We start from the raw sequence: 24,945 nt of genomic DNA, 5'->3' as shown, positions 1-24,945 counted from the left end.
TAAGTGGAAGGTGATAATGCACCAGCCAATCAGCTCCTAACTATCATTTTTCAAACCTGTAATGATTGGCTTGTGTGTTACCATCTTCCACTTATTACTGCTTTATCACTTCTCCTGGCTTAATACATCTACCCCAATGGCCCTAGTAGCAGGGAGTACTTCTTGTTCGGGGTTTGCCGGTGGGGAATTACCCTACACTGTTATGATTCCCGTACTCCAGACCAGAGGAGATCTTATGGCAGAGGTCTGAGTACTGGAAAGATATACTGGTTGTGGGAGCAGGAGAGCCTAGTAACCCCTGGCGCCCTAACTCCGTTGTCTCGCCCGTGTTATCAGAAATCCCCTGCGAGACTATGGTTGCTTGAGCCCATGGCAGCCGCGTTCGAAGGTTGGATTATGTCTGCCCAACCCCGATGCCCCCTCAGGTCTTAATGGGAGACAAAGGGAAATCCGAGACAGGGTGATAACAAGGGGCCCTCTGACTAAGCAACCAGGCCAGGGGTTACAAGCTAACTAACTAAACCAAAAAGTATGTGCGGACTAGCCGCCAGGAAAAAAGAACAACCAAAGATCCACTGATCCGTAACTCCTATCCAGCACCGCTGGATACCAGAGTGGATCAGGGGGAGCGGAATCCTCCGCAAAAGCTCCAGAACACAAAGATACAAAATAATAAACAGTAAGCGGTCAAGCCGCAACACACGGCTACGCCGCGACTCACGAACACCACAGGATGTTAAAGGTGCTCGGTCAGACTCCAGGAACAGATGACAACTTCCGAGTACAGGATCACTGAGGACAGGAACAACCGGATTGAGCAGGACTGGAAACTCTCTGTAACCGACACAGACAAACAGGAAGCTATCACCGGCGTCTGTGAGAAGTCCAAAGGGTGCTTATAACTGTGAGCTCCCCAATCAGGGGCCAGACTGGGTAATCACAAGTAATGCCGTGCAGCTTGCATGCTGCACGGCCAGCACACCATTATACAATTAGAAAAGACCCAGCAACGGGGAACGCGGCCCGAACGTGGCGTCCCCGTTGCTAGGGTCTGAGCGGCTCCGTGCGCCCGGCGTCTAGCGTTGCCAGGGAGCCGGCGGCTGAACGCGCACGGCGTCCCTGGTTGCTAGGCGCCGGGCCGCACCGACGAGCGGACCCCGGCGCCTAACAGTACCCCCCCCTTGAGGAGGGGTCAAGGAACCCCTAAAGCCAGGTTTCCGAGGAAATTCTCGAAAAAATGCCCTCTTGAGCCTCGGGGCATGGAGATCCTTATCCAGGACCCAAGACCTTTCTTCTGGACCATAACCTCTCCAATGCACCAAAAAATAAAGCCGACCCCGGGACAACTTGGAATCGAGAACCTTCTCCACCAAGAACTCCTGCTGACCCTGTACAACTATTGGTGATCTCCCCTGAGATATCTTACGAGGAAATCAACTGGACGAAACATATGGTTTCAGCAATGAGCAATGGAAAGTATTTCCGATCCGTAAAGTTTTTGGTAAACGTTACCGGAAGGCAACTGGATTGACTTTTTTGATAATGTGAAATGGTCCACCACAAAATCCATGGAGATATGAGACCATGGCCTAAGAGGAACATTCAAGGGCATAAGCTGACCGATAGGCAAAGAACGGGGAACTTTATGCTGTGCACAGACCTGACACGAAAAAACAAACTCCTTAATGTCTTTGGAAAGACCAGGCCACCATACTGAGCGGGAGACTAATTCCAAAGTCTTAGCGATTCCCGGATGCCCGGCAACTTTGCTATCATGAAACTCCGTCAAAACAGTTGCTCTCAAAAACTCAGGGACAAAAAGACGACCAGCAGGAGTATTTCCAGGAGCCTGATGTTGAAGCAGCTTTAACTGGGTAAATAAATCCTGTGTGAGGCCTGCCCGAATGACTGAAGACGGAAGTATGGGAGTAACAGGACTGTTGTCTTGAACTGGAAGAAAACTGCGTGACAGGGCATCTGCCTTGGTATTCTTGGAACCTGGCCTGAAGGTGATAATGAATTTGAAACGAGTAAAAAATAAAGCCCAACGAGCCTGCCGGGCATTCAGTCGTTTAGCTGATTCAATGTATTGAAGATTTTTGTGATCAGTCAAAACTGAAATGATATGAGTCGCTCCCTCAAGCCAATGCCTCCACTCCTCGAAAGCCCATTTAATAGCCAGCAATTCCCGGTTACCAACATCGTAGTTGGATTCAGCAGAAGAGAATTTCCTGGACATAAAGGCACAAGGGTGTAATTCAAGGGAATCCGGATCCTTCTGAGATAGGATAGCCCCTACTCCAACCTCTGAGGCATCAACCTCAACAATGAAAGGCAATTCTGGGTTGGGGTGTCTGAGGACAGGGGCTGAGACAAAGGCTTGTTTTAAGGCCTGAAAAGATAGCTCGGCTTCACGTGACCAATTGGTAGGATCCGCTCCCTTCTTAGTCAGTGCCACAATGGGAGCAACTAGGTCAGAGAAAGAGTGAATAAATCTTCTATAGTAGTTCGCAAACCCTAAAAAGCGCTGAATTGCTTTTAAGTTGGTGGGTTGCGCCCAACTAAGGATGGCTTTGAGCTTCTTTGGTTCCATACGGAATCCCCGAGGGGAAATAATGTATCCTAAAAGGGATACCTCCGTGACATGAAATTCACACTTCTCCAGCTTGGCATATAGGTGATTTTCACGTAATTTTTTTAGAACCTGACGCACCTGGGTATCATGTTGTTCTACAGAGTCAGAATAAATCAAAATATCGTCTAAGTAGACTACAACGAATTTTCCAAGAAATTCACGGAGCACATCGTTAATGAGATCCTGGAAAACTGCCGGAGCGTTAGACAGGCCGAATGGCATAACCAGATACTCATAGTGGCCTGACTGAGTACTGAATGCCGTTTTCCACTCATCCCCTGACTTGATTCTGATGAGGTTATATGCTCCTCTCAGGTCAATCTTAGAAAAAATCACAGCCGAACGTAGCTGATCAAAGAGGACAGAGATCAGTGGCAGAGGGTAAGTATTTTTTACTGAGATTTTATTCAAGGCTCTAAAGTCAATGCAGGGTCTGAGTGAACCATCCTTCTTCTCTACGAAGAAGAAGCCTGCACTTAAAGGGGATTTAGATGGCCTGATAAATCCTTTCCCTAGGCTTTCTTTAACATACTCATTCATGGCCACAGTTTCAGGTCCGGACAATGCATATAACCTTCCCTTAGGCAAAGTGGCACCAGGAATTAGCTCAATAGCACAATCATAAGGCCTATGGGGAGGCAGAATATCCGCATTGCCCTTGGAAAAAACATCAACAAAATCCTGGTATTCCACAGGAATGGGTGCGGGAATGGCAGCAGCTATTCTGATGGGAAGCGTAATACATTCCTTATTACAGATGGTACCCCATTGTGAGATCTCCCCCGACTGCCAATCAATGATGGGATTATGAAAGGCCAGCCAAGGGTGACCCAGAACCACTGGAACTGCTGGGCAATGGGTGAGGAAAAACTCAATTTTTTCAGAATGCAGAGCTCCTACCGAGAGTAGAACAGGAGGTGTACAGAGAGAAATAACCCCATTGGACAAGGGACTCCCATCTAAACCATGCATGGTGATACACCTACCCAAGGCTAACTGAGGAATACCTAAGGTCTTGGCCCATGTTAAATCCATAAAGTTCCCTGCAGCTCCACTGTCCACAAAAACAGAGACCGAGGAACAGAGGCTGCCAAAGGAAACTTTAGCTGGGACTAACAGTGAATTATTTGAGGAGATAAGCTGCAGACCAAAGTGAACCCCCTCACAATTCACTTGGTCGAGACGTTTCCCGACTTGTTCGGACAACTACGGGCAAAATGTCCCTTACCTCCACAGTATAAACAAAGACCAGAATTTTGCCTTCTGGTTCTTTCTTCAGGAGACAGTTTGGAGAGACCTATCTGCATAGGCTCCTCTATGTCCACAGGGATGGAAAAAACACAAGGAGTTGACCCGACAGATACTCCTTTTTCAGCCCTCCGCTCTCTGAGCCGACGATCAATCTTAATAGAGAGCTCAATGAGTTTATCGAGAGTCTCAGGAGCGGGATACTGAAGGAGACTGTCTTTTATAGACTCAGATAAGCCGAGGCGAAACTGACTGCGCAGGGCTGGGTCATTCCATCCACAGTCGTTCGACCAACGGCGAAACTCCGTACAATAAATCTCTGCGGGATTCCTACCCTGTCTGAGAGCACGCAACTGACTCTCGGCGGATGCCTCTCTATCAGGGTCGTCATACAATAGCCCTAAAGACTTTAGAAAGGCGTCTACAGAAAATAAAGCCGGATCGTCTGTCTTTAAACCAAAAGCCCAGGTCTGAGGATCCCCCTGAAGCAGAGAAATAATAATTCCAACCCGCTGAGCCTCCGTACCTGAGGAGACTGGTCTCAAACGAAAATAAAGTTTACAAGACTCTTTAAAATTAAAAAACTGTTTTCTATCCCCAGAAAAACGGTCAGGCAGATGCATTTTTGGTTCAGGAATGACCCTCGGGGAAGTCCGTAACAGATCTTCCTGTGACCTCACCCGAAGGGACAGATCCTGAACCATCTGAGTAAGTTCTTGAATCTGGCTAACTAGAAGCTGGCCAGGATTTGGCCTGACACCGGTGGGATTCATGAGGCCGACAAATCTCCCAACTGAACAAGGGAAAAATTAACTCCTGTTTAATTTTAAATTTTAGTCTGGCCGGTGATAATGTTATGATTCCCGTACTCCAGACCAGAGGAGATCTTATGGCAGAGGTCTGAGTACTGGAAAGATATACTGGTTGTGGGAGCAGGAGAGCCTAGTAACCCCTGGCACCCTAACTCCGTTGTCTCGCCCGTGTTATCAGAAATCCCCTGCGAGACTATGGTTGCTTGAGCCCATGGCAGCCGCGTTCGAAGGGCGGATTATGTCTGCCCAACCCCGATGCCCCCTCAGGTCTTAATGGGAGACAAAGGGAAATCCGAGACAGGGTGATAACAAGGGGCCCTCTGACTAAGCAACCAGGCCAGGGGTTACAAGCTAACTAACTAAACCAAAAAGTATGTGCGGACTAGCCGCCAGGAAAAAAGAACAACCAAAGATCCACTGATCCGTAACTCCTATCCAGCACCGCTGGATACCAGAGTGGATCAGGGGGAGCGGAATCCTCCGCAAAAGCTCCAGAACACAAAGAAACAAAATAATAAACAGTAAGCGGTCAAGCCGCAACACACGGCTACGCCGCGACTCACGAACACCACAGGATGTTAAAGGTGCTCGGTCAGACTCCAGGAACAGATGACAACTTCCGAGTACAGGATCACTGAGGACAGGAACAACCGGATTGAGCAGGACTGGAAACTCTCTGTAACCGACACAGGCAAACAGGAAGCTATCACCGGCGTCTGTGAGAAGTCCAAAGGGTGCTTATAACTGTGAGCTCCCCAATCAGGAGCCAGACTGGGTAATCACAAGTAATGCCGTGCAGCTTGCATGCTGCACGGCCAGCACACCATTATACAATTAGAAAAGACCCAGCAACGGGGAACGCGGCCCGAACGTGGCGTCCCCGTTGCTAGGGTCTGAGCGGCTCCGTGCGCCCGGCGTCTAGCGTTGCCAGGGAGCCGGCGGCTGAACGCGCACGGCGTCCCTGGTTGCTAGGCGCCGGGCCGCACCGACGAGCGGACCCCGGCGCCTAACATACACAAGGTTTGGGTTTTTTTTGTTTTGTTTTTACCTTTAGGCAGTACATTGTGGATGGGCTGGGGCTGTTTCACCGGCGGCCGGGATCCCGGCGGTCAGCATCCCGACACCGGGATACCAGACGTAGAATACCGGTGGGGGGCGAGCGCAACGAAGCCCCTTGCGGGCTCACTGCGCTTGCCCCAGGTTCTACTCCCACTCTGTGGGTGTCGTGGACACCCACGAGTGGGAATAGTTTCTGTTAGTTGGCATGCTGACTGTTGGGATGTTCGGGGGCAGGATGGAGGTGTCAGTATTGTGACCGGTGGTCTCGTGACCGCCGGTCACACAACTACATCCCTTGTGGACTTGACATTTCTTTGCTATGGGCCTGATAAATATCTGCTTACAGTATGTTCCTGCAATGGGACCTAAAAGAGACTTAAGGAGCACCATGTTTTCTTGCAAATAAACTTAGTAAGGTAAATCAAATGTAACAAATGTGATCCAGTTTTATAATACTGCAATAAGAGTGCACTCATTTGTTGTACAAAAATACAAGATGTCAGCAGTTTCCGCTACAGAATAGCAGAAATTGTCTCTCTACCTCTGCCTTTTCCATGCTGGTAGTGATGCTAACTGAGAAATACCAACCAGTACATCATGACATACTGTAGACCAGAACCAATAAGGAAGAGATCAAGGAAGAACACAATTTGTAGGGGAATTCTGTGTGGTACAATAAGGGCAAATTACATGGGAGAAATGTGCTGTAACATCTTCTGTACAAACTTACGTGTTTAATTTTACTTCAGATTTTGAATGTAGTTTGTTATTCACTTAACATATAATTTAAAAGAAAGTGGAGTACATTTACTAAACATGGAAATCAACCTAAATTGATGGCGCACTTCCAGAGCTAAAACACACATTTACTAACACTTAATAAATAAAATTAAAAATAATTTGTTAGTAAATGTATGTTTCAGTCCCTGAAACCCAAAGTCAATTAAGATAAATTTTCATAGATTTTTTTTATCAAGAAAAATCAATGACAATGAACCCTTAGCAAATAAAAAACTACATTAGGAAAAACACGGAAAAAACTTTATATTGTCTGAAGTATAATTTGCATTTGGACGATTTCTATGATGTAAATTGTCATACATGTTTCCCTTGTTTCTTCTACAGCTGAGCCATTTGAAAAAGGTCACCTTTGTTGATGTGTCAGCAAACAGATTCTCTTCTATTCCAATTTGTGTCTTACGAATGTCAAGTTTGCAGTGGCTGGACATCAGCAGTAATAACTTAAAGGATCTCCCACAGGACATAGACAGGTAAATGCTGTAAATGCTATTCATAGACAAAATCAACGGTAACATCCATACTGTAGGACTTAAGGTGCATACACACTGTGCGTTTTTTCCCAGCGTGTATGAACAGCGATGATCACTGACATCGCTGGGCTGAAAATCGCTCAGTGCATACACACTGAGCGATTTCCCCCCCTGCCTAGCGATGTCAGCGGGGGTTAATGGCTTTCCATAGCAGGGCACTGTGGAAAGCTTTTCACTCCGCTGTTCATCTGCTGGTAATACCAGCAGATGAATGGTGGCCACCGGCGATGAAGCGGGGGCGCACATCAGCGCTCATCGCCGGGGCATACACACTGGGTGGTTTTGAGCTTAAAGCAGCTCAAAACACCAAAAGTGAGCTGCTTTCAGCTCAAAATTGCCCAGTGTGTATAGACCTTTAGATTCCTCATGCTTGTAGTGCACTTGCATATATATTCCCCTCTGGACAAAAATGTTAACATAGTAACATAGTAACATAGTATTTGAGGTTGAATAGAGGCAAATTGCCCATCGTGTTCAACCTGTTTTAAGTTGTGATGATTCTACATACTTGCTAAATAATGTTTTATGACTAGTTAGCTACTATAACTCATGTTACCCCCGTTAACCACGTTGATATTTTAAATATTATAACCTTGGATAGCTTTTTCATTCAGAAATGTATCCATTCCTTTTTTAAATCCAATTACAGAGTCCGCCATTACCACCTTCCCTGGCAGGAAATTCCACATCCTGATTGCCCTAACAGTGAAGAACCCTTTCCTCCGTTGCGTTTGTAACTTTCTCTCCTCCAGTCGCAGCGAGTGCCCACGTGTCCTAAACTGTGTTCTTTTAATAAATAATTCCTCTGATAACTCTTTGTGATGTCCCTTTACATATTTGAAGATATTAATAATATCTCCTCTTAGGCGCCTCTTTTCTAGTGTATACATATTCAGCCTAGTAAGTCTTTCCTTATAGTCCAGTCCTTCTAGGCCTTTAATCAATTTAGTAGCTCGCCTATGAACACTTTCGAGTTCACTGATGTCTTTTTTATACAATGGTGCCAAAAACTGAACACAATATTCCAGGTGCGGACGTACCAATGCCTTATACAGCGGCATTATTACATCCGAGTCCCTTGTCTCAATTCCCCTTTTTATGCATGCTAGCACCTTGCTTGCCTTCTTTACTGCGTTATTAAGCCTATTATCAATGAATACCCCCAAATCTTTTTCCAGCTCTGTTTCCCCTAGGAGTTCCCTGTTTAATATGTAGGATGCAAGTTTGTTTTTAGTCCCAATATGCATAACCTTGCATTTGTCTGTTTTGAACCTCATGTTCCATTTAGACGCCCAGAGTTCAAGTTTAGATAGATCATTCTGCAAGGACTCCACATCCAATTCTGAATTACCTTACACAGTTTAGTATCATCTGCAACGATTGACACTGTGCTTTCCAGGCCTTTTTCTAGGTCATTGATAAATATGTTGAACAGTAGTGGTCCGAGTGCGGACCCTTGTGGTATTCCGCTGACTACTGGGGACCAGGTTGAGGACTTCACGTTGACCACTACTCGCTGTACCCTCCTATCCAACCAGTTGCTTATCCATGCGCAAATAGTTTTTCCTAGGCCAATCTCCTTTAATTTGATCATCAGTCTCTTTTGAGGAACTGTATCGAAGGCTTTTGCAAAATCCAGGAAGACCACATCCTCTAGGATGAACAACATGTTCATGTTTGTATTGCTGTGGTTCCTGCTAACAGAGGTTCCTCTGTAAAGTGCTGCTTATATCTACAGCACAAGATAAGGGTATTCTCTTGTGTGTGTGTATATATATATATATATATATATATATGTGTATATTGTATATATGTGTATATATATATATATATATATATATATATAGTTACCACTCCTAGCAGGCGGCGGCACTCATAGTCTGGTCTTAGCAATAAGGTGCAAAATGTACTTTAATGGATCACTCCATGTGCTCCATTGAAGTACATTTTGCACCTTATTGCTAAGACCAGACTCTGAGTGCCGCCGCCTGCTAGGACTGGTAACTATACAAAGTTTGTTCCGGAGGGAACCTGAGCATTATGTTTTAAGTAACAGTGAGTGCCGATTCTATTGGGGTATATATATATATATATATATAAACAATAAAAATACCCCTATCTTGCGCTATTCAACAAAGCAGCACTGTGGATAGGGCCCCTGTTAGTTGGGACCTTCAAACACGACACTATCACAACAAATATCCAAGTGCACTAATATAAATCCAGTAAATAGGAGCACTCACCAGTCTTCATAATATTCTTATTTTTATTAGCAGCAAAACATCAAACCGACGTTTCGGTCCCAAATGGAACCTTTGTCAAGATCATATAGCTCAGTAAATGGTCCCCTTATAAACCCTAAAGTGACCCTCCCCCTAATTAATCAATTACAATATGTTCAGTGGTCATATCCAAAAGCAAACAAATAAACTAAACATACTAAGACAACATATAGACAAATATAACATAGAGATAAAAACATATATACCGATTAGACCATGAGTCCACTGTAAATCGCTGATCTCAGCGGTACACGAGTGGCGTGCGTTCCACTGCGCACCTTACTTCCGGTGTCTGGAACGCAAGTTCCGGACACATGACCGGAAGTGCCCAGTCTCGTCATCCCCAGTCCTGTGACAGTTACCAGCCCTCAGTAGTCCGGTCTCCATGGAGACATGACATCATATCAATAACAAGCATAGCTAAAGCAACCTCCTAGGCTTATTTGCTGTTACAGTACAGGTAATAAAATTGTCAGAACTAATTGACAAAGACAGTGGTCTCATATATTCAAACGGAAAGATCACAATGGATCAACAGCACGTAAACTATCACGTGGTCTTAAGTTATGTTATTTCCTAGAATTAAGGTGAATAATCAATCAAATAAACAAATTATAATACCAAAATTCCAAAAGGTATGGGTATCGACACAGACCGTCCACTTATGGAAGCACAGAAAGCAAAAAAATATATATAAATAAAAAATAAAAAATAAAATAAAAAATAAAAATATATATATCAAAAGAAAAACATTAGCCTAGAAAAGCATATAGTTAATTCCAAAAAAACACCATATTGGATGCCCTCATTCAGGCCCCTGGGGCGTATAGTGTCCAGTCGATAGATCCATGATGCCTCACGTTGGAGCAATAGTTTGCTCTATCTCCACCTCTTTTCAGAGGAACTATCCGATCTATGATCATACATTTCAGTGAAGCCAAGGTGTGTTTTGCCTCGAAGAAGTGCCTAGCAACAGACTTATTTGAGTGTCCATCATTCAATGCTGTTCTGATGGATAAATGGTGGTTCGCCATCCTCTTACAGAATGGGCGAACCGTTTTGCCCACGTACATCAGGGAGCATGGACACGTAAGTGTGTAGATAATAAAATCAGAGGTACAACTCACTCGCTGGCTGATCTTAATTCTGTCCAGTATGTGGATGGTGGAAATATTCACCAGAGGTCATGCTTTTGCAAGACGTGCAATGCACGCATCGGTAACACCCCTTCTTTTGTAGCGGTAGCCAGGAATCAGATTCTGATCTTAATGGTCTATCCGGCTGCATAAGAATGTCCTTTAAATTTCGCCCCTGTCTGAAGCTAATTAGAGGTTTAGATGATAAGTGCTTGCAGAGGACTGGATCACTTTTAACCACCGGCCAGAGATCTTTAACTGCTCGTCGGACAACAGGACCTGCAGTGTCAAACGTTGTCGTGACCACAAAAGGATTCTGTGGCCTACATACTCTCTTGACATTTCCTGATGAAAAGATCTTTGAAGCTTTATGTAAGCAATTATCAATCGTCTGTTGACTGTAACCCCTAGAGGAAAATCTCAATTTCATCTCCTCCAGTTGTTTGCTGGCTGTTTCGGGTTCTGAGTTGTTGCGGAGTACCCGCAGGAATTGTGAAATCGGCATATTCTGTTTAAGCGAGCCTGGGTGATGGCTTCCAAAGTATAATAAAGTATTGCGATCTGTGGACTTCCTGAACAGTCTGTGTCCATACCCCGTCTCTGTGGCATAGACGGTTACGTCAAGAAAATTAATCTCCTCCCTACTGCATTCCATGGTAAATCTAATCGGGGAATCAAGGAAGTTTAGATACTCCAACATCTCATGGAGTGCCATCTCACTGCCTGTCCAAATCAAGAACACGTCATCAATGAAGCGACGATAGAAGCCGATACTATCCCCAAACAGCGGGAAAATGTGTGTGTTTTCATAAGCATCCATGAATATATTGGCGTATGACGGTGCAATGTTACTGCCCATCGCGGTCCCCGCCGTTTGGAGATAGTATCGGCCACCGTATTGAAAATAATTGCACGTAAGGGTCAACTCCAGCAAATCGATTAAAAATTCAATTGGTGGAGAGGCCATCTGAGTGCGAGACAAAGCTTTACGTACAGCCATCAAACCATCATGATGTGGTATAACGGTGTATAAAGACACCACATCCATCGTAACCAGGATCCCCCGCATAGAGGACGGAAGTGTCTTAATCAATCCCAAGAAATCACTAGTGTCCTGTATGTAGCTCAATGTATTCCCAACATATATCTGAAGAAAACTGTCTAGATATTGTGCCACGGATGAAAATAAAGAATTCCGGGCCGATATAATCGGTCGACCCGGAGGGCTCACCAAAGTCTTATGTATCTTGGGAAATAGATGGAGCATAGGACAAATAGGATAATCAGTCTTGAGAAAATTTAGTACATCAGAGTCAATCCAACCATTAGAAAAGCCAAAATCTAGGCTAGTATCTAGACGGTTTTTAAAGGAAATTGTAGGGTCTCCCCCCAATATCCTATAGGTATCACCGTCAGATAACTGTCTCAATGCCTCTCTGTCATAATCCTTGGTATCTAAAATTACCACCGAGCCCCCCTTGTCGGCGGGGCGTATGGTAATCAATATATATATGGCTGCAAATACAATACAATAGCACATTTTACAAATCAATATTTTTCAATAGGCTGGAGGCGTGTTCCATATATCATAGACCTCTGTTTCGCGGGCCACATTGGAGTACCCTTGGATGGAGAACCCCTCACCAATAATCACCCAAGAAATCTTAGCAATTAATGACCAAGCAATGATATTTTATTTATTCAATGTTTAGACATAAAATATGTTATGTATATGATGGTTTATACAGAGATAATCTTCAAATTCAGTTTAGAAAACTGCCAAAAATCTGTAATAGATTGGGTCTGATTAAAAAATCCATCATATGTCAAATGGTTGTTAGTGAAAGGAAAGGTACGTACCTATATATACATTCATGTAGCATCCATTGAAAACATTTTTTGGGGGGGATTGGGGATGATAGATGGCATCCAGAAATGCCTACAAGATTATTAAACATTAGGTTGATAGGTAGCTTTCATTGGATAAATAACGCATAAGGGGGGTCATTCCGAGTTGATCGCTAGCTGAAAATGTTCGCTGCGCAGTGATGAGGCAAAAAAACGGCACTTCTGCGCATGTGTATGCAGCGCAATATGCACGCGTGACGTACTTTCACAACGGCCGATGTGTTTTCATACAAGGTCTAGCGAAGCTTTTCAGTCGCACTGCTGGCCGCAGAGTGATTGATAGGAAGAGGGCGTTTCTGGGTGTCAACTGACCGTTTTCAGGGAGTGTTCGAAAAAATGCAGGCATACCAGGAAAAACGCAGGCGTGGCTGGGAGAACACAGGGCATGTTCGTGACATCAAATCCGGAACTGAACAGTCTGAAGTGATCTTAAGGTAGGAGTAGGTCTGGAGCTACTCTAAACCTGCACATTTTTTTTTTGTAGTCGCTCTGCAATCCTTTCATTTGCACTTCTGCTAAGCTAAGATACACTCCCAGAAGGCGGCGGCATAGCGTTTGCACAACTGCTAAAAATTGCTAGCGAGCGATCAACTCGGAATGACCCCCAAGGTTCAGCAAATGCAGAACATACAGGTGTACATACCTATAAAAATACAGCACTTTTCTTACTAGTGACCAGTTATACACTACAAATGAATCCTCCGTAATACCTTGGAGGAAGAATAGAAAACATTTCCTAATCACAAACCCATTACAGGTGGTGAAAACTCTTTCACTTACAAGGATTGTCAATCAATTTCTATTTACAATCTTATTAATAACATTTTGAAAACAGAAGAGACATTTGTTCCAATGGAAACAAGCATACAATTACAAAGAGCATATTCTTAGTAGCAAACAAAATGGACAGATCAAGTATACTTACAAGTTCTGTTGTGTATATGTGTGTAGGTCAGCAGTCAGCATGAAATGACTGAGACTCCTAGCCCAGATATATATACCCCACTAGGTATGACATAATTTCCTCTCAACTTTATAAGTTTAAGTTAAAATAAGTTATTAAAAAAACAAATAATTGATCTTACTATGCCCAGGGGGTGGTAGGTGCCATTTCATAGCCCAAATTATGATTTTAGCAGTTTATAGAAATGATTGTAACTAGCCATAAGCTCATAATTGGCTATAACACCCATGATGCATGGCACCCAGGTAGCGTCCTCATTGCTTCCTGGATGCGCTTCACTGCTATAGTGGAACGGTTGGTTCTAAATCGGAGTGGTAGAAGGGACCTTCTGATGTCACTAGGGGAGGAGACATGTGATAATGTCAAATATTACCTTTAAACATAAGCTATTTACTATTACGGACTAAGTACGCTATTTGCGTACTGAGTACCGTAGGGGTACGCACTTAGCGTAACAGACGCTAAGCCGTGGGCACGACGCACGAGCGATGCATACGCTCACGGTTTCACGCTTCGTACCAAGCACGCTATAGGCGTACCAAGTACCGTACTGCTACGCTATTGGCGTAGCGGACGCTGCGCCGTGAGAGTGAGACACGAGCGGCGCAGACGCTCACAGAATGATACGCAGTAAACCTTATTAATAACACACAGTAAGAATATGCTTATACTCTAAACCTTAGTAATCTAATACTACAATGATGTAACGCTGAAAACCCTTAACAATGTGTATGCTGTTTGAGCGATTGTGACGCTAAGAAAAGCCCTTTGTGGAGAAGTGAAAACACAAGAACTGGTTTGGATTTAAAAACCACAGCGGTTCTAACACCGCCGTGGATGGTTTAGAGAAAAGGGGAAAAATACAATACAAGTTATACACTACAAACTAACATCAAAATCTAACACAATAACAGGGCATAATATGAACAATAACAAACAAGAGTGAACAAATTGAAACGAATGGCGAACAGAATGGATATCAAAATGGCTACAGAGAAATATACATACGTGGGGATGATTCGTAAGCGCGTCCTGGATCCAGCCCTCAGCATTCAGAGAGAAAGCCTTCAGAGAGAGTGAGTGTCTGGCCAGGCAATGGTGGTCTTTATATACACAACATACATTCACAATACAATGGTCCCTATAATCTCATTGTTAATTGGACACAGGAATGTGTCTCCACATTATAGCAAAGGTCATAGGTGGATTTGAACAGGTGGGCTGTGTCTTTCTCCAACTGCTCTGGTGGGAGGTATCCTCAGGATTCCCGCCGCATGTGTAATTTACAGCAAATACAATATATGTTCATAAACTACTTTTGCACATAACTATACGCAGGAGCGAGCGATCCTTTCCTAACCAACACCGAAATGTTACCCTTAAAATATCCTACATCTGGATACTAGACACCACCTTTCAACCTTTATCTGACCCTTCCTATCATGCAAAGAGGAATCTCTCTGTCCAGGAACCGTTTAAACTAAACATACTCGCTGACATTGTCTAGGGGAATATTAGCTATAAAACACACTATATGGGTTAAATATGCTACGATCGAGTCGCACGCTAGACGCTCACAAACTCCGCTGTAAATACACATCTCATGCGCACGAGACGCTGTAGCGTCCCCTACGCAACTTGCGGGTATGTGTACGTACGGGGGAGTGGGTGCACGAGCAGCGCGTGTGTGCATGAGGGGTTAGTACAAGGCATATGCATCATGATATTTTTCGACTTTGACAGTCCACCCTTTGGCAGTCATCAATAACTGCCACTTATCTAAACAACTAAGCAGAAAAATATATAATACCGTGAAATACCTATATATGATTGGGTGTAGGGAAGAGAGGAGAAGGTGGGAAATGTATGACCTAGTGGGATAGTAACAGCATGTATGTATGAAATTCATGTCTGAGGGGTCATGTATCATTGTGCCGTAAATGTTCTAAAATAAGCTTCGAGGTATTGCGAAGTATACATTGAATCTCTCTTATCCCGTTTTAAGGGTCTGTAAGTGGGCTAACAAACTCTACCGAGCTCTTTTCGGCTTTTAGTTCCAACAAATGGGGTGCACATTAGTTGATGATACATGATGGGGGAAAATATGTGAGTGCTAATATATGTGCCTATATTACCTGTCGACTATGTGTGTCACTACCTGAAGATCGTAGAGATGAAGATAAGAAACATGCGTTATAAATGCATTCATATGATAATGTATGTGATTGTCCTTGGATGTCTTGTTGATGTCTTGTCCGGGTTGCTGTATCTTTGCTGTAAGTGGCAAGCAAAGTTTTTCAAGTGTCCATAGAAAGTTAAAGTCTCTAAAAGTTCATCAAATGTCTGTGAAAAAGTTCATCAATGGTCTGTATAAAAGGTCATCAAAATCTTCTTCCGAGTGGATGTCTTTTTACCTTGGAGAAAAACAAAGGAGAAACGGGTGAAAGTAACGGACCGTGGAATCACGTCTTATCACAGCATTGTCTCGATTGATGGGTCATAAATTAAACCAGTTGTTGTTACAATGCCCTCGATCCTCAAACTCATCAATTTGGTACTACGCTTGCAATTCATTAAAATCCGAACACATCTAAATATCAAACCAATCATTATGACAACTCCTAGGATACACAAGAGGAATTTCCCTACATTAACGATAACATTTTGGGCCCATTCTCCTAAACCTGAGAACCAATTCCGTGGGTTCAACCATGATACCCAGCCGGTCAGTTCATTACTCACAGAAGTAAGGGTAAGGTTGTGCCTCCTTCGGAACTCCCACTTCAATTGCAAGATATCGTCCATCTTTTGATCTATGACCTCGGTTGGGTCATCAGTGCTGTTTGTGATATACGTACAGCACTTTACACCATACTGAGTTGCTAGGGTGACACAGTACCCGCCTGTCACCGCTGTGATGTAATTTAGAACCATCCTGTGCTGGATCAATTCCATTTTGTAAGCTTGCAATTCTCTCCCAGTATACCTGGGAAGGTTTGTTTTTAGGAAAAAATACTACGGAGAAATGGGAGGTACTAAAATTCCTGCTAGCTAAAAATACACTCAAATTTATTCCTATGAGCAGCAAAAAAAGGAATAAAAATCATAAACCAATGTGGCTTAACAAAAAGATTAAGGAACTTATGGGCAAGAAAAGGCGAGCATTTAAAAAAACACAAATCTGACGGGGAAGCAGAGTCATTTCAGCACTACAAGGAATGTAACAAAATTTGCAAAAAGGAAATAAGAGCGGCTAAAGTAGAAACTGAAAAACTAGTAGCAAAGGAAAGCAAAGCGAATCCCAAAAAATTATTTAAATACATTAATAGCAAGAGATTAAAGAAGGAGAGTATAGGCCCTTTAAAAGACAAGTTGGGAGTCTTAAGCAAAAATGATAATGAAATAGCGGACACACTAAATTAGTTTTTTTCAACAGTATTCACTAGAGAGGACCCATTTCAGGGACTGACACACAATCTCAATAATGATGAATATCCCACTGATAGGTACTTATTTAAGCGAGGAAGTAGTCTGTGACCGATTAAAACATTTAAAGATTAATAAATCACCAGGGCCCGATGGTATTCACCCAAGGGTTCTAATGGAGCTTCACTCTGAACTGGCAAAACCGCTATCTTTGATCTTTAAGGATTCAGTTATATCAGGTATGGTTCCCAAAGACTGGCGTATAGCGGAAGTAGTGCCTATATTCAAAAAGGGAAGTAAAGCTGAACCAGGTAATTATAGACCAGTTAGTCTTACATCTATAGTGGGGAAAGTATTGGAAGGTATTCTAAGAGATAGTATTCAGAAGTTCCTTGAAGTCAATCAGGTAATTAAAAGGAATCAACATGGGTTTATGAAGGACAGATCCTGTCAAACCAACTTACTTGGCTTTTATGAAACAGTAAGCGCAAACCTAGATCAGGGTAAATACGTGGATGTAATCTTTTTAGACTTTGCCAAAGCGTTCGATACTGTACCACACATGAGACTTATCTACAAGCTACAAGAATCAGGGCTAGGAAGCACAATATGCACTTGGGTCAAAAACTGGTTAGGTAATAGGGAGCAGCGCGTTGTGGTTAATGGATCTTTTTCAACTTGGACTGAAGTGCTAAGTGGTGTGCCGCAAGGCTCAGTATTAGGACCGCTATTGTTCAATATTTTCATTAACGACCTAACAGAAGGTCTAGAGAGCATGGTGTCAATTTTTGCAGATGATACCAAATTGTGTAAGGCTATAAATACAGAGGAGGATGCCGAGTCTCTTCAGAACGACTTAGTTAAATTAGAAGTATGGGCAGCCAAATGGAGAATGCGCTTCAACACAGACAAGTGTAAGGTAATGCACTGTGGTAACAAGAACAAAAATTACACCTACCTAATAAATGGGGTAAAATTAAGGGATTCTGTACTGGAAAAGACTTAGGTGTCCTCATAGATAGCAAGCTAAGCAGTAGTACCCAAAGTAGGACTGCAGCAAAGAAGGCTAATAAGATATTAGCATGCATAAAATGGGGTATTGATGCTAGGGACGAGAGTATTATACTCCCGTTATATAAATCACTAGTGAGGCCACACCTTGAATACTAAGATAACAAAAAGAAGAAAAAGGATAGTATACCCAAATGGCGCAATGCTGCTGTAGCACTTAGAGGTTTAAAATAAATGTCACCACATTTCATATACACAATTGAAACAAGAAATATAAACCTCCCTAGTGCATATAGCGCAAGAGCATGGGGCAAGAAAAACAACAGGAAAGATAAAATAAAATATATGTACGTCCCTGTTTTAAAACCGTAGAATCGGGTGTTTCATTCTCAGATTCTCCAAATGGATGATGTTCAGTATAGATGTCACAACGAGGAATATAAAAATAAAGAACATAAAAACCAATGTGTAATATTCCACATAGAATATTTGTTTCAATCCCAAAATTTGTTTCAAGAACATTTGTTTCAATCCCAAAATTTCTCAAGATCAATACAGATGGGTGGCTATTTGAATGTAGTGCGTACCCCAAAACTCACAAAGGAGAGTGGTGTACAGGACACATCAAGGTATCTTTTAAGATCTATAGATTTTCATATACAGCGTACCCAGACTCACACTTGATGATGCAGTATGAATCCTATAAAGGTATCTTTAGTTTTCCTTTTTCATGACCAGGAATCGTTGGGTAGATCTCACACAACACTCCCAGATGTGTTTTCAATCAACGCGTTTCGGTCGTAACGACTTTTATCAAGATGAACTGGGGTGTACTGGGGTGAGATATTTATGGGACAAGTATCCAATCGTGATGTACAGGAAGTGACATCATTCAATTAAATATTCAGGGGACAAGCAATATGCAAACCATAATTTACTATTGTTCAGCATAAAAAACTGACAAAATAAAACAGGAGCTAGCTTCATTAATATGTTTTTCTACAAATATAATCAGATGATACATAATTAAATAAGGTCCGGTTCTGTTACGTCAAATTCCGCTGGCCGGAAGTTCCGGTCACTCAAAGGAAGCCGGGAAATGTAGTTTTCTGTTTGTTCATTTTGTAGTTTAAACACTCGGTTTGCGTAGCTGGCCGGGAGATGTAGTCTTAACCATCTTAGTTCTGTAGTTCTGCTCGAATCCCGGAAGTGACGGGTCACGGGATTTCCGGAAGTGACGGGTCACATGAGCGATTGTGCCGAAATCTCGACAATAGGATTATGGGAATTGTAGTTACTACGAATAAACACAGCGCTGTTAATTCAAACTATCAGAATAAGCACGGAACGTGTATAATGTAAAGATATATATACAATCAAACTTAAACAGTATTGTTAATACTAATAATTGTATTGACACAGAAATATTTTGTATATTTTATATATAGGAAAAATCATTTTCTCCATCATTTATGTCCGGGCTAAATTCCAATTGGATAACAGTTCAGTAAAACTGACAGACTTCAAAGGCTATAAAAACCACTTTAATTCGAAATCGCTGTTAAGACCGCATGGGTCTAAGGTGTTGTAGTTATAGATACAACTCATTTCGGCTTTGGCCAGGGCACATGCTATATTTTTATTTCTTAATGACGCTTTGACATGTCTAATGCCAAAAAAACCTGTAATCCCAGAGACCGAACAGTCGTGCACATTCTTAAAATGTAAAGACAAGGAATGTGTGACGATGCCCTTTTTTATATTTCGAATGTGCTCTCCAATTCTGATTTTAAGGGCACGAGATGTTCTACCAATGTAAAATAAATTACATTTACACCTAATGGCATACACCACATTTTTGGTGTCACACGTTATGAACTCTTTAATGTCAATGACAGTATTATTGATAGTGATACTCATGATTTTACTGGTACCCTCACTCTTGATGTTCTTACAGCCAGTACAACCTCCACATCTAAAGAAACCCTTTGACAAGGTTTTTACTGTAGACAAAGAGGTAGGAAGTGCACTAGCTACTAATTTATTTTTTAAATTGGGAGCTCTCCGGTAAATATGAACCGGTTTTTCTGGCACAAGGGAGCCTATTATAGGATCCTTTTTTTATAAGATTCTAATGTTTTTTAAACACATATTCTATGGATCTATATTGAGAGTTGAATTCTGTAATGAAAGCCCAATCGTATTTGTCGTTTTTCACAACTGGTTGAGTTCTATTTGCTAAGAGATCTTTCCTATCTATCCTATTGGTCTTTTCCGTAGCCTCTTCAATTTTTTCTCTGCTGTATCCACTCAGATTCTCCAAATGGATGATGATCAGTATAGATGTCACAACGAGGAATAGACATATTAAACTTACTTTTGATATGAGTCAAAAAACTATCAATTTTTTAGACATCACAGTCTATATTGAAGACCAACAAATCCATACAAAAACTTTTGCCAAGCCTACTGATTGTGGCACATATATCGCAGCGACGAGCTGTCACCATGGGAATTGGCTCAATTCCATCCCTGTGAGTCAATTAAAAAGACTCGAGAGAAACTGTAGTAGTGAAGTGTCTTTTCAGTGTCAAGCTCTCGAACTAGTTCAGAAATTTAAAATGTGTGGATACAGCAGAGAAAAAATGAAGAGGCTACGGAAAAGACCAATAGGATAGATAGGAAAGATCTCTTAGCAAATAGAACTCAACCAGTTGTGAAAAACGACAAATACGATTGGGCTTTCATTACAGAATTCAACTCTCAATATAGATCCATAGAATATGTGTTTAAAAAAACATTAGAATCTTATAAAAAAGGATCCTATAATAGGCTCCCTTGTGCCAGAAAAACCGGTTCATATTTACCGGAGAGCTCCCAATTTAAAAAATAAATTAGTAGCTAGTGCACTTCCTACCTCTTTGTCTACAGTAAAAACCTTGTCAAAGGGTTTCTTTAGATGTGGAGGTTGTACTGGCTGTAAGAACATCAAGAGTGAGGGTACCAGTAAAATCATGAGTATCACTATCAATAATACTGTCATTGACATTAAAGAGTTCATAACGTGTGACACCAAAAATGTGGTGTATGCCATTAGGTGTAAATGTAATTTATTTTACATTGGTAGAACATCTCGTGACCTTAAAATCAGAATTGGAGAGCACATTCAAAATATAAAAAAGGGCATCGTCACACATTCCTTGTCTTTACATTTTAAGAATGTGCACGACTGTTCGGTCTCTGGGATTACAGGTTTTTTTGGCATTAGACATGTCAAAGCGTCATTAAGAAATAAAAATATAGCATGTGCCCTGGCCAAAGCCGAAATGAGTTGTATCTATAACTACAACACCTTAGACCCATGCGGTCTTAACAGCGATTTCGAATTAAAGTGGTTTTTATAGCCTTTGAAGTCTGTCAGTTTTACTGAACTGTTATCCAATTGGAATTTAGCCCGGACATAAATGATGGAGAAAATGATTTTTCCTATATATAAAATATACAAAATATTTCTGTGTCAATACAATTATTAGTATTAACAATACTGTTTAAGTTTGATTGTATATATATCTTTACATTATACACGTTCCGTGCTTATTCTGATAGTTTGAATTAACAGCGCTGTGTTTATTCGTAGTAACTACAATTCCCATAATCCTATTGTCGAGATTTCGGCCCAATCGCTCATGTGACCCGTCACTTCCGGAAATCCCGTGACCCGTCACTTCCGGGATTCGAGCAGAACTACAGAACTAAGATGGTTAAGACTACATCTCCCGGCCAGCTACGCAAACCGAGTGTTTAAACTACAAAATGAACAAACAGAAAACTACATTTCCCGGCTTCCTTTGAGTGACCGGAACTTCCGGCCAGCGGAATTTGACGTAACAGAACCGGACCTTATTTAATTATGTATCATCTGATTATATTTGTAGAAAAACATATTAATGAAGCTAGCTCCTGTTTTATTTTGTCAGTTTTTTATGCTGAACAATAGTAAATTATGGTTTGCATATTGCTTGTCCCCTGAATATTTAATTGAATGATGTCACTTCCTGTACATCACGATTGGATACTTGTCCCATAAATATCTCACCCCAGTACACCCCAGTTCATCTTGATAAAGGTCGTTACGACCGAAACGCGTTGATTGAAAACACATCTGGGAGTGTTGTGTGAGATCTACCCAACGATTCCTGGTCATGAAAAAGGAAAACTAAAGATACCTTTATAGGATTCATACTGCATCATCAAGTGTGAGTCTGGGTACGCTGTATTTGAAAATCTATAGACCTTAAAAGATACCTTGATGTGTCCTGTACACCACTCTCCTTTGTGAGTTTTGGGGTACGCACTACATTCAAATAGCCACCCATCTGTATTGATCTTGAGAAATTTTGGGATTGAAACAAATCTCTATGTGGAATATTACACATTGGTTTTTATGTTCTTTATTTTTATATTCCTCGTTGTGACATCTATACTGAACATCATCCATTTGGAGAATCTGAGAATGAAACACCCGATTCTACGGTTTTAAAACAGGGACGTACATATATTTTATTTTATCTTTCCTGTTGTTTTTCTTGCCCCATGCTCTTGCGCTATATGCACTAGGGAGGTTCACACCTTGAATACTGTGTACAATTCAGGGCACCGTACTACAAAAAGGATATCCTGGAGCTTGAAAAGGTACAGAGGAGGGCGACCAAACTAATTAAGGGCATGGAGACGATGGAATACAAGGAAAGGCTTGAAAGACTAGGCATGTTTACATTGGAAAAGCGGAGACTAAGAGGGGATATGATCAACATCTACAAATATATAAGGGGACAATACACAGAGATTGCGCGGGACCTGTTTTTGGTTAGATCAACACAGAGGACTCGTGGACACTCGCTCAGGTTAGAGGAGAGGAGATTCCGCACAATATGGCGTACAGGCTTTTTCACGGTAAGGACAATACGTGTTTGGAATTCCCTGCCCGAGGGAGTTGTAATGGCGGAATCTGTCAACACCTTTAAGAATGGGTTAGATAAATTCCTAATGGATAAGGATATCCAGGGGTATGGTGCATAGTCATGCATTATAGTTACTATAGATAGGGATAAAATGCAACGGCTGACAGCAGCATCAGTCAGAAATTTTAGTCAAATCATCATACATAGGAGACCACAAATAGGTTGAACTCGATGGACAATTGTCTTTTTTCAACCTCAGATACTATGTTACTATGTTACTATGTAAGGTGTCATCATACATCTCGGTGATATTGTCTATCAGGTTCGCTAGCGCAGTTATATACCTAAAATTTATAACTCCTCTGGCGGTACGGGTGATATCTAGCGCGAGTAGGAGTTGAATCCCGGTGGATTTGTGGATCAAATCAGAGGCTGCGTGCTCTGTCCTATCTATAAGGTGTCTCTTAACAATGTGTTCGTAATGAGTGTGAGTGTAAGGAGCTTGAGCATTGCGGTGAACGTCTTTCATCTTTTCATGGGTAATAGTCATTACTTCTGGCAACACTCTTCCAATGTAACACAATCCCTCTGAGTTTGGGGCAAGCCACTTATACGCCTTCCTCCCACATATGTAATATACATCATCGGGGAGGACATATGGGACAGAATATGACATGACCATATTACAAACCTTCCAGGTGAAAAATCCTATCCCTAACTCTCTCATTTGTCTAGTACACGTATCAGGCTGTATGATATGCGTACAGTATCCTGGTGATACTTCTCCAACTCGCATGTTCCTACTTCCTAGAGTGTACCTATACTGAAAATATCTCCCACCGTTGGCTATTTGGCATATAAGCTCTGAGTCTATGGGCATTCTATCGGCTCTGTGTGAGAATGTCATGGTTTGGTTGTTCCATGTCACTTCCCAATTTCCCGGCTTTCGGGGATTGGAAATGTTAAAACATATTAAGGACCTATCCACATGATATTGGTGGAGCTTCAAACTAGGAGGCCTAGAAATATTAAATTTCTTGTCCACCGGTCTCCCACCCCTTTAATTCAAGTACCTCATCTATCGTTAAAGCGTATGGCACTAGTCCTGACTTTCTATGACCTTGAGGTACTTGTGAGCACACCCAGCATTCCGTTTGGTTTAAAACCTTACCCACTAATGAGTGATAGTCACTCAATGGATGACGGTCCATGTTGATATTAATGCTGGACTGACATCTCTGGATACACCCGTCCTCAACTATGTTTTCACAATTCCTACAGATACAATTCTCTTCAGCTAACAATCCTTCACAATGTCTCTTAGTGTCATGGCTACCAGATCGTTTTCTGATACTTGCCTTTGCTCGGTGGTTGTGTTGCTCTCGGAATTCTACGAATCCATCCTGGTCATCAGAACCCATTCCAGATCCTTTCTCGACCTCTCTGGTACTCTCACCGAAATAGACTGCTCTGGTCAACAACAGGGTCAACAGGAAAACACGGAATGCAGTCTCTTGGGGCAAGTCCATCTTGCAGGAGGAGAAAGAAAGAGTGGTAATGGGGGAAAAGAAAATACTTAGGAGGGAAAGAAAATTGTTACGATAATTCGTCTCTAGTCTTGTTGTTCTTCTTGCTCAGATGCCGTCTCAACAGTGCTGCCTCTCAGTCTTCCCAAAACGAACACTCCAGTGATACTATATTCTTTCCGAATCAGCGATCTTTCTGTAAGGAGCATAAATCTTGCATTACCATTTGTTTAACTGTTGTATGACATACCATCCGTAAAACATGAAAGAACAAAAAGAGAGAGAATAATAGAAACAGAGATAAATTGTCAGATTTCCGTTCACCATCAGGCTGTCACACCAACATGTCCATCGGTATCTCTGCACAGTCTCCCCCACCAGTATTTCTACCCTCTGTGCGTGGCCAGGCACAATGATGCTGGTAAGATATACTGGGGTTGGGCAGACCTCTGAAAAGACCAAGTAGATATGTGACGTTTGAGCTGTAGTTCTGCTGGTGAACGTCAGAGATGAAGAGGAAACATTTAAAGATAAATCACAGGGTTTACCTGGCCGCCCTTGTGTCTACAAGGAATGACCTACCAATTACACCGACTGTAACCTCAGGCTTACTATCAAGGCTAACAATCAACTTCACTGGCTGCAG

At 42.1% G+C, this 24,945-nt stretch overlaps 1 protein-coding gene across 3 annotated transcripts in view; it reads left to right on the top strand.

Annotated features, from left to right (window-relative positions):
- LRRC2 (leucine rich repeat containing 2) overlaps positions 1-24,945 on the top strand; it is a 613,667-nt gene that overhangs the window by 514,091 nt on the left and 74,631 nt on the right. For all 3 annotated transcript variants that reach the window (XM_063913712.1, XM_063913713.1, XM_063913714.1), the window contains one exon: positions 6,880-7,025. In XM_063913712.1, the coding sequence (XP_063769782.1) occupies positions 6,880-7,025 (146 nt within the window). The remainder of the gene's footprint in view (positions 1-6,879; positions 7,026-24,945) is intronic.

This window comes from Pseudophryne corroboree, chromosome 1 (genome assembly GCF_028390025.1).
Source record: "Pseudophryne corroboree isolate aPseCor3 chromosome 1, aPseCor3.hap2, whole genome shotgun sequence".
NCBI classification, from domain to species: domain Eukaryota; kingdom Metazoa; phylum Chordata; class Amphibia; order Anura; family Myobatrachidae; genus Pseudophryne; species Pseudophryne corroboree.
This window is presented reverse-complemented; position numbering and strand designations above follow the sequence as displayed.